Genomic DNA, 20,052 nt, shown 5'->3' with positions numbered 1-20,052 from the left:
CTCCATGCTTTAATGTTCAAAAAGCTCTTTATTTTTCTCACACTGCCTGTGCTGCAGCTCCTCTTTTCACCCTCTGTCTGAAACTAGAGCCCAGTCTGCTCTGATTGGTCAACCGGCCAGCTCTGTTGTGATTGGTGAAGCACTTGGAGATGTCCCGCCCCTTGGCCTAACCCTAACCCCAACCCTAACGTACAATTTGTTGGAGCGCTAGCCAATAGAAGCGTGAGTGTTACACAGTGATGTCACTATGTTCCAGAAGTAAACAAAGGAGTAAAATGGAGGCGTTTCAGGCCATTTGTTTCAAACCTCTTTAAAACACTTTTCCATTTTCCCTCAGCTGGCTTTTGAATGATGTTCAAAACTACTAGAAACACTATAGATTTTAAACACAATCATACTTGTTTGTCTCTGAACACATCCTGACTCCTTAGGACTCATCCGCTGGGGACGAAGAACGTCTGTACAGAACCTCAATCCATCAAAACACTTGCTGAGATTTTTCAGTCTGGACTGAAGTGGTGGCCCCAACAAGTGATATATCGCCACGCCTACTAAAACAAAACATAATCTTTCAGAAATGTATTTCAAATCAGTAGCATACAATCTTTTTTGTGCCAGGGTTGTTTGTGGTTTGCTGGATATCTGGGGAGGAATTGCAGTGACAGTGAGGAAGCAATCGTAATAGATTTGTTTATACTTAGAGAAAATGATGTTCTGTCAAATGTATTGTTTCCACAAGTCTTGATAAAATGCTGATTGTCTTTCTCTCTACAAGAGTAGTCGTATCTCTCCCCACCAGCCCACACATAATAAAGTGAATAGCAGCGTGAAAGCTCTTCTTCTGAGGACGGAAATCTCCCTTCCTGGAAGAAAATCAAGTTCCCTGCCCTTATCAGTGAATCAGACGCTGTCTCGCTATTCAATTGGAGATCTAAGGCCTGTTTATTCAGAGCCGCCCACACAACACCTTACCTTTACACTCCACTGTTTCATTCTTCAGCAGACTGCCCTTTCATTGGACGCTACGCCCACACACTCGTGTAGGAGCACACAGTACAACACACACACACACACACACACACACACACACACACACACACACACACACACACACACACACACACACACACACACACACACACACACACACACACACACACACACACACACACACACACACCCACACCCACACCCACACCCACACCCACACCCACACACACACACACACACACACACACACACACACACACACACACACACACACACACACACACACACACACACACACAGTTTCTTAGAGATGTGATTGCTCTTTTGTATTCATTAGCCTTGTTTGGATGGTGCTAAAAGGGTTCCATAGAACAACTAGTCTTCATTTGTAACGCCTGCATTACAGTGAGAGGAGGAACATCTGAATAATACTTTATTTGTATTGTTCTACTCTGGCTTTAGGTATTGACGAAGTGTCAGACACCCCCCCCCCCCCACACACACAAGGCTATTCAGGAGTGAGACGCTGCTCTGTCAAGGCTGGAGTAAAACTCAAGTGTGATTAATATCTTTCTTTGTCTTCATATTTCTGTTAGTGTCGACACAGACTCAAGCATTTCATTTTCCTGCCTTTTGTTGAAATAATGTGTCGTTTAGTTCATGCTTCATCGGCAGCAACGAACAGTTCAGGGTTTAGGGAAACATGAGAAGATGGATATCAGCCTCATAGCTGTAGTTAGCCTAGCTTAGCATAACGACAGGAAGCAGGGGTCAACAGCTAGCCTGGGTCTCTGTAAAGTGTGTGTGTGTGTGTGTGTGTGTGTGTGTGTGTGTGTGTGTGTGTGTGTGTGTGTGTGTGTGTGTGTGTGTGTGTGTGTGTGTGTGTGTGTGTGTGTGTGTGTGTGTTTGTACAGTTGTGAGAAGATGTTTATTCGTGATCTTGAGAGATGTTTCTAGATTTGCATTTTTTCTCTTGTGGCAGACCCCAGCTAGCTGTGCTCAACTGCTTCCTGTCCTCATGCTAAGCTAAGCCTTGCTAACCATGTCAATGTTCTCATCGCACTCTCAGAAAGAAAGCAAACCCCCGTATTTCCCCAACTATTCCTCTAACAGGGGATGCCATCTATTTGTTTCATTTCACATGTGTTATTTATTGTTGCCGTGCACGTGTTGGGGTGAACTGCTCACCGTGAGGAGGTGTTAGCACGTTGTGTGTGTTACAATGTCAATTTTATCTGTGTAAAAGTCTGTGGGCAGAACCTGCTGAAGGGATGCTCCTCGTCTGCCTTCAAGTCATAACACATACATACCATTATATTGTATTTCTGCTTGTGCTTCTTTCTTTTGCATGATTGCTTTAACTTTTATTTTATCTTTCTTTTTCTCCTCCACCTTTTACTCTCTTGCATGCCCTCATCATCTGTGTGTTGCTGCTTTTGTGTGCTGGGGAAAAAAAATCAGCTTCCCGTCCCCAGATACAAGAAGGTAAGCCGCAGAGATAAGCCTAAATCCCAACCAGTCCCAGCAAATCAATACTTCACTCTTATCCCACCCAGATCCAGTGAACCCTGATAGAAACCACCAGCAACCCTCCACTAACCTCCTCTGAGCTCCCTAATGTTTCCTGTGAAGAAATGGCCTGTGATTCAACAGTTTTTACCCAATTGTCCCGCTCTTATCTTGCTGCCCAGTACTGTATACTGCAAATAATTACTCACAAGGACAAGTCGAGGCATCAAAAACAAATGCTATAATAACAAAAAGTGACAGGAGCGTGCAAAGCAATGTATTGATTCACTGAACTGCACTCAAGGGTCAACGAATTTACCAATTCATTACAGGTAAACTGCATGCACACATAGATGCTGTTACACAACATGAATCAGTGTCTGCAAGGTTTTTAATTAGTTTTGCTCATTTATATTTTTGTTGACACCTGAATCAATGCCCTTAATTCTGCTTAGAAGCAGAAAACCATGATGTTATCTATCAGACCGTTATGGGAATCTCTCAGTCACCTTGGAAATTGCATGTGGATGCTTTATATCAATAAACAAGATACAAATGATAGTAAGAGATGATTTGGAGAGGTTTATAATTGCACTATAGAGCTCCTGCAGATGATGTCATATATGCTGGTCACGTGACGAGATACGACAGGGGCAGCCATTTTGGCAGTCATCGCGGCAGTAAATTGACAGGCACTGGCAGACTGTCAAGGATGGTGGATAACTGCTGTGCACCAGGTTGCACAAATAGGCGTGGGAAAAAGAAAGGTGTATCGTATTATCGCATTCCTAAAGACGCGGAGAGGAGGGAGAAGTGGATTGGAGCGATTAAAAGAGCCAGGAGCCTTCAGAAAAAGACTGAAAGATGGGACCCCCCGGCCGTTGGCTTTCGCTTATGCAGTGATCACTTCATATCAGGTGGGTGAAGGAATACAGTACAATGCTACAAAAAGTTTCTGGTCAGTTTAATTAAATTTAATTAGTTTAATTTAAGAAGTAGCACCCAGTTATTATAGCTAACGGACACTGTGATGTCCCTTTTTAACTCAACAAGTGTGGCTCTGGCGCAGCCTAGCCAGTTAGCAAGTTAGCTTGTAGCAAGCTAGTGGTAAACAAACCCGTGTTGAAATATTCCTTCTTATTTTGTAGGGAGAAAGAGTGATAATCCGTTGAGTCCGGATTTTATCCCCTCAATTTTCGATTACCTTCCATCTCCAGAGAAGAGGAGACATAAAACGAGACTGGAGGTTTTTAACAGAAGGCAGAAGGCTAAACTGCACAAAGTAGAGCAGGCAAAGATATCTGCAGAAGCCATCCGTCAAAGGTGGGTAGATCAAACTCCTGTCTGATTACATGTTGGGTCTACTTGTGATCGGTGTGTTATTCAGATTATTTTATTTCAAATAGTTAACTGCCGTGATATGGTTATAAACAATAACGTCACACCAAACTGGAATAATTTAATACTTACCCTTGCAGTGATGATGCCGAAGTTTTTGGATGTAAGACTCCACAGTTGAATGTTGTTTACGAAGCCGGACTGACACCATTTGTAAGCCTCCAAGCTTTTGTACGCTCTGAGGGAGTCTCCTGAGTACACTGATGGAAAGCTTACAAGATAGCTGTGGATGTCTGCGTAGCGCAAGTCGGGTACATCGTCTTCAGAGCAGGAGGTTATGCTCTTGAAAAGCACACCGGGTGAATTATATGGGTCGCTTATATTTAATCTCTCTAATTTTGTACTATAAAGCCGAATTTCACTTGAATTAAAATGAGAAGTATACTCGCTCGGTAAGAAAACACTGGCACCGGTGGTCATGTTGACTGCCAAAATGGTGGCTCCCAACCAAAAGTCACGTGACCGCAGGAGCTCTATTGCCAAATAAAGCTATACTTAAACTTCCCTGAATCTGCATTTTTAATAAGAGGCAGTGTGTGCAGGTTTTACGGCAATTTTGTGCCAGTACTTCACAAAAGGGCTCCCTTGACAAATAGCTAATGGCATTGTTCCATTGGATTTTCAGTATTGCAGAAAATTAGCTTTATGGTAAACACACGTTTATAATAATTACACATTTTGTTCAGAAGGATAATCAACAGCACTTTAGAAATTTTGGAGAGCAAATGCAATCACCAGAAGTAAAAAGCTCACCACCGCTAAGCTAAAGGCGGCTAATGTTGGGCTATAAAGGAACTACAGCACGATCACATGACTACACAATACCACCGCTAAGCTAAAGGCGGCTAATGTTGGACTATAAAGGAACTACAGCACGATCACATGACTTCACGATACCATCGCTAAGCTAAAGGAGGCTAATGTTGGGCTATAAAGGAACTACAGCACGGTCACATGACTTCACGTCTCCACCGCTAAGCTAAAGGCGGCTAATGTTGGGCTATAAAGGAACTACAGCACGATCACATGACTACACAATACCACCGCTAAGCTAAAGGCGGCTAATGTTGGACTATAAAGGAACTACAGCACGATCACATGACTTCACGATACCATCGCTAAGCTAAAGGAGGCTAATGTTGGGCTATAAAGGAACTACAGCACGGTCACATGACTTCACGTCTCCACCGCTAAGCTAAAGGCGGCTAATGTTGGGCTATAAAGGAACTACAGCACGGTCACATGACTTCACGCCACCACCGCTAAGCTAAAGGAGGCTAATAATAATGCGTATGTGCATAACATATTTTTACAAAAAGGTTTATGGAAGGCATATCACTTCAGTAAGCAAAGGTTAATACAAAAGCGGGTAAACAAACATCCAAAACTCAGCGCTAACATCATTGTTTGGTGGCAAGAAGAACCAAACGGAAGCAAAAAATAATCTTGCTCTTGAAGAAAACAGCATTAAAACAGAGCCCTAATATGTATACTCATTTTAAAAACTACCCTACATCTTTCTTGCATTTGCAATATTTCTTTTTAATATATCCCAATGGCAAATTGTTCTTTAGCAGTTAGTAAATACACAGGATTGAGCGGCTATACCAATAAAGGTACCTGTCTTTGCACAAAGTTGTGGAGCTGAATAAAAAAATCTAAAAGAATAGGTAAATACAAAACCCATGCAATCAATATAGGTAAACAAACATGACCCTAAAAACCTTTCTCTGGTGGCATAAATTACCAAACAGGTGCAAAAAATAGACTTGCTCTCAAAGGAAACAGCATTAAAACGATGCTCTTAACGTGTCTCCTGTGTTTTTGCTGCTTCTCTGTGACATAAACTGTACGGATAAATACAAAACATGCAGGAACGGAGCCATGAAGCCCGTTAGCTGCTTAAACGTGACTTTAGTTTAAGCCCCAAAAGAAATCACAAATCAGTCTGCTTTGCTTTTTTCACAAAATCAATGACACGTTATCGGTGACATGACTGACTTTGAGACTAACGTGTCCCAGCGTGACCCCGTGACACCACTCCCCCCTCCCCCCCCAACATCCACCTCTCCTCCTGCTTAAGCCTCTCGATCATCAGCGTTGACGTTCATTGGTGATGAATGGGTCCCATCTGTCTCTTCTCCATATTGCCTACTTCCATCACTGCCCCATCGCCTCGAGTCGCCTTGACCCTCGAACACCTCCACTGATCCCAGGTGTCCCCGGCAGCATTAACCCCTCCTGTAGCAGCACTGTGAGTCAGCTCCCTGTGCAGGGGATCAATGCTCCGCCTCATCCATCCTGTTATCTGCTGCTGGGGATTGATGCTCCCCCACCCGCCTGTTGCACGGCAGTCAGATATGGTAATGAAGACGCATGCCGTCGCTGACAAAAAGGCCTGATAGTGAAGAATAAGCAGCCACATGGGACACATAAAGCAGAAAACACACATCAACATAAACTCTGTCTTCTAACGCTTCATGTAATAAATTCACTTTATGGATTCCCTATAAATAAAGAGTAGCATAAACCCAACAGGCTTTGGGATTCGAGGCATGTTTCTGTGCCTTGTCTTATTTATACTCTGTGTAAAAACATGAATACATGGATGGATAAACTGGAAAAATTCAACACATACATAAAGTATTTTTTAAGAATACAAATATGGACCTTTATGTATGAAATACATGAGCTGCTTATGTACGATAGCTGTGCAGTGCATGAACCTCAATGCTTCTTTTGAATTCATGTATTTTTTCTTTTGCATGAGCGCTTGAAAATCCATAAAAACATTTGTAAGAAATCTTAAAAATAAGGACAATTCATAAAATGTGGGTCTCACTTTCCTAAATCAGGACATTAATTCTATCATTTCTGATTAAATTGTACTAAACCTGCAGCAATTAGTTGAATAGATGCAAATGTTTTGATAGTACATTTGTTACGCAGAAGATAATCGCAGCCTGTCTTCAGATTTCCTGCTTTTCTGTTTTATATCATATTCTTGTTTAATTCGGCCCTGAGTAAGGTTAGCAAAACACCTTCATGTTGTGCTGCTTTAGTGAGGCATGCATACAATCAGAGACAAATATCTGCACATAATGATTTGATCCAGCCAAGGGATTTTTTATTTGGACCTCTAGTTAGATTTGATGAGCTCTGAGGTTCAAAAGTTGTAAGCTGCAGAGCAAGTTATAATTCCAAGGAAAGATATACAGTATGATTGGTATTCAATTAAAAGCTTCTGTGATATACAGAGAGTCCTTATGTAAAGTTAACAATGCAGTATTTGAATGTGACTTCAGCAGGAACTAAACATAGTGCTTTATATGATTTGGATTCAATTCAAACTTGTGTGGTGCGGAGTGGCCTTTGGTGTATAAAGTTAAAGCTGTGCTCCCTGCAGTAAGTGATCTCAGTGCACACTCAATGTTTTCAGATCAGCTCAAAAACCGGACATCACTCATGTCAAATGCACCCCCCACTTCCCCTGAAAAGATATCAATGGAGCTCATCACTTCCCAAACAAAGCAGGCTCTACTTAATTTCACAGCAATTAAAAGCCGTTATTCAAGGGAGCTGTGTGTGTGAGATGGGAGGGGTGTGTGGATACACTGATGCATGTTACCCATCTGCCTCTTTGCAGTGGTCATTTTTCTCCAACCCCTGTGTAATTATGATCAGCGGAGTATTCACAGTGTGCTCTCGCAATCAGCAGCGTGACGCAGATGTCTGTTCACACGTAATGTTCCTCCGCTTAAATGATAGCTCAGGTGTTTACTGGAGGCAACAATAGAGGTAAATGAAGACGGCACATTAACCTCTCCAATCAGCTCTCATGGTGCCGTCTCAATGGCTTCGTTGCGTTGAAAGCAGTCGAAAAAAGTACGTCTAAACATCAGTCGGAAATCGAGGAGGAGCATGTAATGAAATGGAAATCAATGAGCAAGGGGTTGTTGCAGGGGAGGTTAACTTTTAAAGGGGCCCCATTCATTTCGTTTTCAGATTCATATTTCTATTTTCTTCCTCTCCATGTTTTAAAGTTCAAAAAGCTCTTTATTTTTTCTCCTACTGCCTGTGCTGCAGCTCCTCTTTTCACCCTCTGTCTGAAGCCCAGTCTGCTCCGATTGGTTAGCTATGTTGTTATCGGTCAACCTCTAAGAGATGTCCCGCCCCTTAGCCTATCAATGTGTTGGAGCGCTAGCCAATAGGAGCGCGAGTGTGACAAAGTGATGTCACTATGTTCTGGAACTTAAGGATTTCAGCCTCTGCAGACCATTTACATGCACAGGAACCTCCATCCATCCATCCATCCATTTTCTCCCACTTATCCGTCAGGGTCGCGGAGGTAACAGCTCCAGCAGAGAGCCCCAAACTTTCCTTTCCCTGGCCACATCAACCAGCTCTGACTGGGGGATTCCAAGGCGCTCCCAGGCCAGCGAAGAATATAATCCCTCCACCTGGACCTAGGTCTACCCCTCGGTCTCTTCCCAGCTGGACGTGCCTGGAACACCTCCCTAGGGAGGCGCCCAGGTGGCATCCTCACTAGGTGCCCAAACCACCTCAACTGGCTCCTTTCAACGCGAAGGAGCAGCGGTTCTACTCCGAGTCCCTCCCGGATGACTGAACTTCTGACCTTATCCCTAAGGGAGATGCCAGCCACACTGCGGAGAAATCCCATTTCGGCCGCTTGTATCCGCGATCTCGTTCTTTCGGACAGGAACCTACAGTATATAACACACTACAGGAAGTTAAACCCCTAAATGCATAATAGGACCTCTTTAAGAGTAACGAGTAAAGTCGTGGCATAAGTTGTAATATTTGTAAAATGATTGAAAAGCACTGTGACCTAAATGATCTGCTTTGGTCACGATCAGTTGCTTTCCGTAAATGAGCTTGTGTTGTGTGAGGTCAGCACTATCCCCCCTTCATTTTGTAAAAGAGGCTCCAGTGTTTCCTAAGCTAAATCGCTAATAAAGGAAGCATTCGAGCTCTTTCCCTTATCACCTGAGGATAATTCTCACACTTCTTGTATCGTTTCCGTCACTACAGCCCTGTTAAAAAGTGTTTTAGGAGAGGCATATAGCTCCAGATTCTACTGGTTAGTTCAGGCTTCTCCTGGAATAAGGGAGGAGAAAATCTGATTGAAGAGAGAGGGTCTCTGCAGGCTCAGAGATTGGAGTTGTAAAGTGAATGTCGAACAAGTTTTATCGCCTTATTTTCAGACCGCTGAATCCCTCCGTCTGCCTCCCAGCTCTGCCGTGGTTGAATTATACCATCCCCAGCAAGGCAGCAGACGTGTCTCAATGCATGCAATTTAAAATAGGGCTGTGTTTCTAAGCTTCTCTGTGGGAATCCCAGCGGATTCAGATAGAAAGCCTCCAACTCTGTGTTTAAGAAGCAGACACAGTCTTTGTTTTTGTCGGTCCTGTGACACACCATCAATCAATCGACTACAATACCCTTAATCATCCAATGACTTGTTAATAGAAACACAGTTTAAAGATGTGGTTCATTTGTTTTACTTAGAAGCAGTTATTTTATCACTGCTTTCTAAAAAAAAAGCCTTGAGCAATATTTTAAATATACATTTAATGAACATAGAAGGAAAAAGGCACTTTACTATACGCTGCCAAAGCCTTTTAAACTGTGCAATACATTAAAATGTTATTAAGACTACATTACTATACACATAACTGCATGTATTGTAATTTAAATGTAGTATATTTAAGTACAATTTGCATATTTTACTATGTTACTATTTATTTTAATAATTAATCTTATATTTATAGAAATTATTTTTATTTTTAATTCATCTTTTATTTAACATTTCATTTTAACGTATTATTATTTTTGATCTTTTATCTATATAACCTCATTTCCCCGGGGATACATAAAGTGTCCTGATTCAGTATATAATCACACATTGTGCTTTATAGCAGATCAGTTAGGTTATATATTAAGTCATTTGTCAATGTTGCTTGTCCAAAATGTCTCAAACTATGGGTATGACATGCAGTTCCTCAAAGGTTAGGATGAATGGGTATTAGCTTGACTTTTATTGACGGAATAAACCTGACTTTGTTATGCACTGCATTAACAGCCGAGAGGAGCACACTGAACTAGAGGAAAATATTACAATCAATATTTTAATGTGATTGCATCGGCTGTGGATATCTACTGGTATTAAGTGTCTCATAAACTAGTACACAAGGGATTATGGGATGTGTTCAGTTTGGTTTTTGTTCTACACTTTTCAAAATCAGTTTGTTTCCCAACAGTTTCACTTTTATCCACTCACTCAAATCTCCGACTGTCCAGCTGACAAAATCGAGACGATTGAAGAGAGTTGATGAAAATGATAAACTCAGCTGTGTCTCTTAATGAGCGTTCACTGAGCAATCAAGCTTAACGATCAGAGAGGGGACTCTGGGCTTTGAATGCCCCGGGTTTAGCCTCTCAGGCTATAGGGAAAATTACTAATAGGAATATTTGGCAAAAAACACCAATTAGTCTTTAAAGATTTTAAAAAAGCTGGAAAAATCAACAATTATCTACTTCCTATTTCATCTGCAAACTGATTGTATGTCTGCTTTATTAATGCAGTTTCAGTTTTCTGTCTTAACATGTCACTTCAGTATGTGCCATTACAATGTAAGAGGCGGACCATCGCGCGGCACACACACACACACACACACACACACACACACACACACACACACACACACACACACACACACACACACACACACACACACACACACACACACACACACACACACACACACACACACACACACACACACACACAGAGACACACACACACACAGACAGAGACAGAGACAGAGACACACACACACACACACACACACACACACACACACAGACAGAGACAGAGACACGCACACACACACACACACACAGAGACACGCACACAGACAGAGACAGACAGAGACACGCACACAGACAGAGACAGAGACAGAGACACACACAGAGACAGAGACACACACACACACACACACACACACACACACAGACAGAGACAGAGACACGCACACACACACACACACACAGAGACACGCACACAGACAGAGACAGAGACAGAGACACGCACACAGACAGAGACAGAGACAGAGACACACACAGAGACAGAGACAGAGACACACACACACACACACCTCTATTAGGACTGATAATCGTGGCTGAAAAGATGTCATATTTGTTGTGTTTTTCCCCGTTTCTTCCATTAAGAACAAACCTAATAGTAGCAGTGGTCTTCATAAAAACGAGTTTCCAGTGATGTGGAATTATTATCATCAAGCAGAAGAAAAAAATAAATCGTATTCTTTTAATATTAGTCTTCATCCTGCGAACGAATACATCAGAATAAACATAAGCAAGGACTCTGACTCCAATGTTTGGTTGCTCTTAATATAACTCACACACACAACTTAACAGGAATATAGAAATAGAACAAAAAAAGGGCACAAAATCTGAGTAGGGGAAAATGTATATAGGTTTATAATTAATTACATTTTAAAATGTTTAAAAATATATATTTATAAAAGAAAATATATTTTAAATTGAAAATAATTCTAAAAAATAACAAATACATTCTTAAGTATTGAATAATAAATGTATGATTACACACATCCAATATTACAATTTCTGAGGTAAGGCTTCTTCACTCCCCCTTCCCTTTACATTTCCCATAAACATTCCTTTACGTCTCTCCCACACTCTCACTCTCACTCCCCCCGCTCCCTATATGTTCTGTACAGTGAGTGTTGTTGTGGTAAACAGTATGTTCTATGACTAATAAAAGACATGGAGAAAAAACAAACCAGTGTGACAACAGGAAGAGTGGAGATTTGATGAATTTCCAATAAGAAGAACGATGGAAGCACCAGTATCCTTTTGTAGAACTGGTCAGACAAAAACATGGGGAGAAATAAACACCACATGAGGTCAAAGAAAACACAACTTAGAAAAGCGCTCTGTATGGCCGGACGTTTTGATGGAGGTTTCAATTTCTTCTTCTTTATTTCCTCCACATTTCACTGTGGAAAGCCTTCAGGTGCTTTCACTTCACTCTGTTGTTTTATTTGGTCACTGTTAGGCTGACCTTTACCTCCTGCTCCCTCTATTTGAATTGCATTGATTTGCTCTTCAAAAGAAATGTAAAAGCTCTTTTCTTTTCAGTCATTTCCCCCCAAATCCATCCCGTTTTCTTTACTAGGGCGATGTGAAGGGTCTTTTCAGGAGAGGTGGTTCTGAGTAGAACGATAAGTCAACGATTAGTCGACTGATGATTAATATTTATTTCCCTATTTTCATAAGAAGAATATTCTAGCATAGCTGATTTTCTTGCTGTAGTTACACCTGCATCATTTGATTTGAATCACCAACGAACAAATGTTGCACTCCCTTAATGCAGGTAGCGTAGGATAACGTGGGAGAAACATATGTAGACGGTGGATGTAGACTATTTACAAATGTTAAGTTAAATACATTTACGAAATGCACCATAAATATACATTTCTATCACCTTCAGTGACCCAAACTTACAAGGATGTATTGTTCCTAAAGGGACATGCTAATAAAGGAGCTAACTTGTAGCAGAAATAATGTTTGGCTAATTTCCAGGGAACTAACCCTTTTGTCTGTGTTTGGTTTCACAGGGGCTCAAGCCAATGGACCATAATGGGCTTTCCGACCCTTACGTCAAGTTGCACCTACTGCCCGGAGCCAGCAAGGTGAGCATCATGTTGATTTATTGTATTACACGGCTTAGGTCTCGCTAGCAGACCGCTGCTCATGAGGACGCTCTGATTAAGGGATCATACGCATTCATATCATTCAACAAAAAGAAGTCTGGTCAATTCTTTACATCAGCTGTTGCCAGAAAAAGCTTTAGTTTAATGTCTTTTGAATATTTATTTGTAACCTTGTGGAGAGCCCACAACTTTGTATTCATGGAGTCAAGGACAGTCAAGGAGAAGATCGCAAGAGAAGGGAAGAGAAGAAGCCAAAGAGAGCCAGAGCACAGAAATCAGCAGGAGGAGACAGACATGAAGTTCTGGAGTTTGTAAAGTCGGTTCAGAAATGTTGCTGAGTGTCTTTTCAGTTTATCACTGAAAGGACACGGGACAGCTTTGAATGGATGAAATTGTTTGACATCGTTAGAGAGAGTTTCAGTTCCCTGCACAGAGTTTCATGGCAGACATATTGTATATTTTTCACTGAGCTTTCCTGTGGATTTCCTCAGGGTGTTTAAACATGAGGTGAGGGTTAATCATCCATTTCATTATTCGGGGAGCACAGCAGTGAGGATATGTCAGGGCAAGGCTTCATCCATGTAAACAACATTAACTTACTGACCTGATGTCTCCACTAACAGTGTGCTCCTCTATGAAGGCCTCTTATTACCAGCCAAGCTTCGGCCTACTCAATGTCGCACTGGAAGAGACATCATTTATGATCTATTGTGTAAAAGCCATTAAAAGGTCTCACTGGTCCCCATATATCAAACACTGCTTTTACACAGATATGCTCACAGAATGCACGTACCTGACAATGAAGTTTCTTATCCAATATTCTCAGTATACCTGCAGTATGTACTGAACTCACAGAAATCAGAAGAAGGCAAGAAATGTCTCCAATCTCCTCCAATTCCTGACCCTTTTTTTGGCTATGTTAAGGCCACAATTGCTATTCATCCTGACTTGTTGTTAGCTGATCTGTAATACCAATATTCAGCTACTTTATTTAAGTGAAAGTACTGATAAAAATACTACATTGAAAAAAAGGAGAACAGACCGTTGCTAAGGAAAACAGACCGTTGTTATGGAGAACAGACCGTTGATAAGGAGAACAGACCGTTACTAAGGAGAACAGACCGTTGATAAGGAGAACAGACCGTTGTTATGGAGAACAGACCGTTGCTAAGGAGAACAGACCGTTGATAAGGAGAACAGACCGTTACTAAGAAGAACAGACCGTTGTTATGGAGAACAGACCGTTACTAAGGAGAACAGACCGTTGATAAGGAGAACAGACCGTTGTTATGGAGAACAGACCGTTGCTAAGGAGAACAGACCGTTGATAAGGAGAACAGACCGTTACTAAGAAGAACAGACCGTTGTTATGGAGAACAGACCGTTGATAAGGAGAACAGACCGTTACTAAGGAGAACAGACCGTTGATAAGGAGAACAGACCGTTGTTATGGAGAACAGACCGTTGATAAGGAGAACAGACCGTTACTAAGGAGAACAGACCGTTGATAAGAACAACAGACCGTTGTTATGGAGAACAGACCGTTGTTATGGAGAACAGACCGTTGTTATGGAGAACAGACCGTTACTAAGAAGAACAGACCGTTGTTATGGAGAACAGACCGTTGATAAGGAGAACAGACCGTTACTAAGGAGAACAGACCGTTGATAAGGAGAACAGACCGTTGTTATGGAGAACAGACCGTTGCTAAGGAGAACAGACCGTTGATAAGGAGAACAGACCGTTACTAAGGAGAACAGACCGTTACTAAGGAGAACAGACCGTTACTAAGGAGAACAGACCGTTACTAAGAAGAACAGACCGTTGCTAAGGAGAACAGACCGTTGTTATGGAGAACAGACCGTTGCTAAGGAGAACAGACCGTTGTTATGGAGAACAGACCGTTGCTAAGGAGAACAGACCGTTGTTATGGAGAACAGACCGTTGATAAGGAGAACAGACCGTTGATAAGGAGAACAGACCGTTACTAAGAAGAACAGACCGTTGCTAAGGAGAACAGACCGTTACTAAGGAGAACAGACCGTTGTTATGGAGAACAGACCGTTGCTAAGGAGAACAGACCGTTGTTATGGAGAACAGACCGTTGATAAGGAGAACAGACCGTTGTTAAGGAGAACAGACCGTTACTAAGAAGAACAGACCGTTGCTAAGGAGAACAGACCGTTGTTATGGAGAACAGACCGTTACTAAGAATAACAGACCGTTGTTATGGAGAACAGACCGTTACTAAGAACAACAGACCGTTGTTATGGAGAACAGACCGTTACTAAGAACAACAGACCGTTGTTATGAGAACAGACCGTTGTTATGGAGAACAGACCGTTACTAAGAAGAACAGACCATTGTTATGGAGAACAGACCGTTGTTATGGAGAACAGACCGTTGATAAGGAGAACAGACCGTTACTAAGGAGAACAGACCGTTGCTGAGGAGAAAAGACCGTTGTTATGGAGAACAGACCGTTGTTATGGAGAACAGACCGTTACTAAGGAGAACAGACCGTTGTTATGGAGAACAGACCGTTGATAAGGAGAACAGACCGTTACTAAGGAGAACAGACCGTTGTTATGGAGAACAGACCGTTGTTATGGAGAACAGACCGTTACTAAGAAGAACAGACCGTTGATAAGGAGAACAGACCGTTGCTAAGGAGAACAGACCGTTGCTAAGGAGAACAGACCATTGATAAGGAGAACAGACCGTTGCTAAGGAGAACAGACCGTTGCTAAGGAGGATAAAGGGACTGAAGTTAAATCAATACGCAGAAACAAGTCCGCTCTATTTAGCGACAGCTATGTTTTGATTACAAAATGCAGGAACACGACAGATAGAAGTGTTTCTTCAATGTCAAGGTACACCATGACGCACTTGTTGAATTCTTTAATTGCAGTCTGACAGAAGGCCTTGAGGTTGATTTAATCCTTTCACTAAACTCCTCAAATCTAATATAGATCCTGTGAATGAGCACGCTTCACAAAAGCAGCTTATTGAAAGCAAAAGCCTTGTGATTATTTGTCTACCTGACTCACGTCTCCTTTTTCTTCTGACACCTTTTCTCATTTGTTCTCTTGATCTGAACTTTGCAATTGTTTAGTTTTTCTCGCTTCGGCTTTCACTTTAGAGCAACGCTGTGTGGGTTGTCACACCTGACAGATAACGAAAGATAAATAACCTTGTAGCTGCGTGCTTCAATTATTTCTGACGGTGTATAATTAACTGTGAGTCATTCTCTTAAACCAGATATTGATATACAGAGAAAACAAACATGTGTCCACTGCGCATTAAAAAGAACACCAAGGTTTTAAGCTGGCTTTAATAACAAAGACAGACTGTCCATGTAGAGCTATAATCTAAGCCTTTTAGCAATGACAGCTTTGAACCAAAGGTAACAGCCAAAAAGCTTAAAATCTAGCAAAAATAGAGACTTTACGCCAACAACTGAGAGAAGATATGCACAATTAAGGGGAAAGACTTAACAAACCCTAAAAGAACACTGCAAAAATATCTGAAAGTGCTGGAACAGAATGATTCATGAATACAAGACCAAAGCTAGATCATAGAAATGGTGTTACAGCCCAGAAAGTCTTTAAGAGACAAGAAACACCAGCAAGGATCATTTCTGAAATGTTGTGAGGAACATTAATTGATGACGCTGTGGAGGGAAAAATGATTTCTGTCACTGAGGCGTGCAGAAGATTTCATGATACGGATGAGAAGCTCTGCAGAGCGGCTGTTATTATTGCAAACCTTTTGATTTCATACTCAGATTTATAGATCTACAAATACTGCAGAAAACTGACATTGCACGATCATGAAAGGGACAATGTGCAGTGTGGTCTTCTGCTGCTGTTCCCTTTAGTGTTTACTTCCTGTTCCTCTTCTTCTGCTGCTGTTCCCTTTAGTGTTTACTTCCTGTCCATCTTCTGCTGCTGTTCCCTTTAGTGTTTACTTCCTGTTCGTCTTCTTCTGCTGCTGTTCCCTTTAGTGTTTACTTCCTGTTCTTCTTCTGCTGCTGTTCCCTTTAGTGTTTACTTCCTGTTCTTCTTCTTCTGCTGTTCCCTTTAGTGTTTACTTCCTGTCTGTCTTATTCTGTTGATTTATCTGATGTCCAGCGTCCTTCTCTTCTTCTCTTTACTCGGGACACTTTATCCATCATGAAGCCTCTGCTTGACCCTCCTTAGCAACAGTCTGTTAACCTTGGCAACGGTCTGTTAGTGAAAGTAACAACCCCAGGAATGTTCAAATTGACCAATCAGAATCAAGTATTCAACTAAGCCGTGTTACAAACGACGATAAGCAACAGAAGCATCGTTGCGTTCTCTGAGTCTGGTTATTTCTTGATCTTAAACGAGAAATATACTCTTGCATCTGTTAAGCCAGTGCAGACAGATGGATGAAGTCATAATGTCAGCCGGGCATATGCCACCCGTTTATTGTTAGCCCTACCACTCTGAAAGCGCAGCCAGACGATGTGTTGGGACTGTTATTGTGCAGTACGTACAAGATTAATAACAATTGCAATGCCTTTCTATCCAACTGAGTAATTTCCAATGACTGCAGCAGACATGAATGGTGCTTTGAAGCGACACAACTTGTTTACTTGCAATTTAAAAATAAAGTAATTAGTGGGAATGCACAGATAGAGTTGTGTAATTAGCTACTCTAAGTAAGAAAGCCCACGGCAGGACAACAGCAATGAAACAGAAGCGTTATCATTGTCACACAACACATGGAAACAGACTCTTAAAACAGATCTACAGTCTGCCTGCTGTTAGTCTGGACTGTACGCCATCGTTTAATCACTGGAGTTAGTGGAGAAGTACGCCCACCCAAGATATCATCTGTGATAATATCCGCACGACAGATTTGATCCGGAGATTTCTCAACAACCAGAGAGCAGATTGCCGTGTGTTTTCACGGCACCCCGAGGATAATGCAAATTATTTCTTTCAGCAAAGTGTATGTGTTACCAAAACACTACGAATTACACAGCAAGAAACCTACACTTAACGCTGGTGATGACTTTAGAAAATGTTTTTGTGCTCTCCAAATTGCAGAGACAAACATGAGGAAAGAGAGCGTTGCATGGGAGAAAATATCATGTAAATATACTCTGTCGAAAACACTTAACTTGTTAGCAAACGACACATACTTGCATCAGTAGTGAGTCGTCACTATTGAATTGCTCACAAGATATTTGCAGGGTTGACTGTGGGATCGACAGGATTAGATGAACACGGTTTCTGATTATTATTCATTGTCTCGGATGTAATTATTCTGTGATGAAACAACATCAAAACATCAGCTTAATGTGGCAAACAACAACTCCTGCAAAGCTCCCTAAGCATCAGGTTGCTTGTGTGGGGTTTTAAGGGGAGTTATTTCCTAATGAGCATACAGGCACAGTAACTGTAAACCCCCCAGAGTTCTTTCAGCATAATAAGGTTGCCGGGTTTTGAGCAAATCTGGAATAACCCAACAAAAAAGTGGTGTTACATGTGGGTTTGTGTGCATGTAAATAGTCTGCACATGTCCTCCTGTGGCGTACGTACAGTATATGACATGGGTTATTAGACTGGGAAGTGAAACAAAACTCCATGAGAGCGTGTGGCTTCTTGGAATTTGTGTCCTGTCTCGGTTGGAGGCCCTATGCATCCTCCTGTCAGTAAAAACAAGAAGCAGTCACCTCCTCACCCCTCTGTCTCTCAGCCTGCTCTCAAAGTAATCATTAGGCTCGGTCTAAGAGCCTCATTAAGACGTGCTAAAGAGGTCATAAGTTCTGCCTGCAGTCTAATCAGAAGTGAAGTTTCACGCTCCGCTGCAAAGCCCGACCGTAGTTTCATCTCCTCTGAGACCACGAGCAAACACGGTGAAATGCCTCTAATTATTATTCTAAATTAAACTGTCAATAAGTGACAGGGGTTAGCTACTGTAAAATGATGATGTTTGCACAGGACCACAAGCTGATTTACTGCTGCAATTAAGGCTTTTTGCAAACAGTTGCTACAAGAAATGACTAAATCATACTTTAATACTTTTAAAATGACTTTAAGTACTCTGTCATGAAGTCCATGTCTCGTTTTATGGCCAGACTTGCTAATACTAACCAAGGTCAAGTAACAAAGCTGTAAACTTCTATCTAATGTGTGAAGGTGAACGAAACATGAGCCTCAAACAAAACCAACAATTTAATGCTTGATTTGTTTTTGAAGCAAGACGATATTTGTGAGACACGGGAGACGAATCAGCAGGTTAAATTAGAGATTTTAAGGACCTGTGATTAAAGCTTCGACACAGGACCGTCTCATACTGCAGAGCGATTACCTGCAGACCAAAGATGGTCTGCCTCACCTGCTCCTTCAGATATGGTGGCCTTTCAAGGTAGTTCAGGTGGAGGTCTCTGCACAAATCTTGGAATAATTGGCTCGAGAGCAAAGGCTCTTTAGCCTCGGCAGCTGAAATGACTTGTGACACCGGTTGCTCATTTGTAGCTCGGCCCCTCCATCTGTGAGCAGGTGGTGCTGAATTATTTCCCCTTTAATGTGAGCTCATTAGGGCGGCACGATCAATCAGAATGGTATCGAGGTCGCAGTATGGACTGGTGTAATATTCAAGTTCTACAGTGAAATGACAAAAAAAATAATTACACCGGTGTCATTTTGAATATAATTTTGGATAATAATGAGACATTTAAATAAAATGATGACTCCAATGTGCCCTGGGAAATCCAGAATAAATGCACATCTTAAAGATGATGATGTTCATGCCGTAGGGCTGCACTTTTAATCTGATCATCCCGATATGAGTCTCTGCCTTTGTATACATGCAAACGGTTGCAATATAATTAAATATAATATATATAGCTGTGGAGCTCGATCACTAGACCAGGATCCAGGGTTTTTGTACATTTCCCTTTCCATTTGTAAGTAAAAATCAGTGTTATCAACCAATATGTTAAATGGCATTCTCTGTAGGAGCAGGTGCAAAGTACCTAAAGAGGTTCACAGAAAAGCTTTTGTTTTGAACGATGTTTTTCCTGTCTGTCTGATAAACATTGATTTACAGATGTTTTAGTTTTGGAATGCATGCCTTGAGAAATACACATTTTAAATGATCAGTAGTCCGTGCATTTTCCTCTCCACCCAAGCAAGAAGACCCGTGATACCTTTTGTTTATAATACTTCAATTTCAAATAGCAATGTTTTCCACAATTTGACTTTTTGGGCCACATATCGTTCAGCCCTACTTAGCATCCTTAATAAGAGATAGTTGCTTATTGTATAAATACATCAGTAGATCTGGGGTAGAAGACAACTCAAACCAATTAGACTAAATGTTTTTATCATCTTGTAAAACC

At 41.5% G+C, this 20,052-nt stretch overlaps 1 protein-coding gene and 1 long non-coding RNA gene across 2 annotated transcripts in view; one reads left to right on the top strand and one right to left on the bottom strand.

The window, feature by feature from the left end:
* LOC134871829 (uncharacterized) overlaps positions 1-20,052 on the bottom strand; it is a 144,598-nt gene that overhangs the window by 81,618 nt on the left and 42,928 nt on the right. The window lies entirely within an intron of this gene.
* doc2b (double C2-like domains, beta) overlaps positions 1-20,052 on the top strand; it is a 111,993-nt gene that overhangs the window by 70,008 nt on the left and 21,933 nt on the right. Inside the window, exons 3-4 of the mRNA XM_063894755.1 lie at positions 2,452-2,475; positions 12,579-12,653. Coding sequence (XP_063750825.1) covers positions 2,452-2,475; positions 12,579-12,653 — 99 coding nt within the window. The remainder of the gene's footprint in view (positions 1-2,451; positions 2,476-12,578; positions 12,654-20,052) is intronic.

This window comes from Eleginops maclovinus, chromosome 11, assembly GCF_036324505.1.
Source record: "Eleginops maclovinus isolate JMC-PN-2008 ecotype Puerto Natales chromosome 11, JC_Emac_rtc_rv5, whole genome shotgun sequence".
Lineage (NCBI taxonomy): Eukaryota > Metazoa > Chordata > Actinopteri > Perciformes > Eleginopidae > Eleginops > Eleginops maclovinus.
This window is presented reverse-complemented; position numbering and strand designations above follow the sequence as displayed.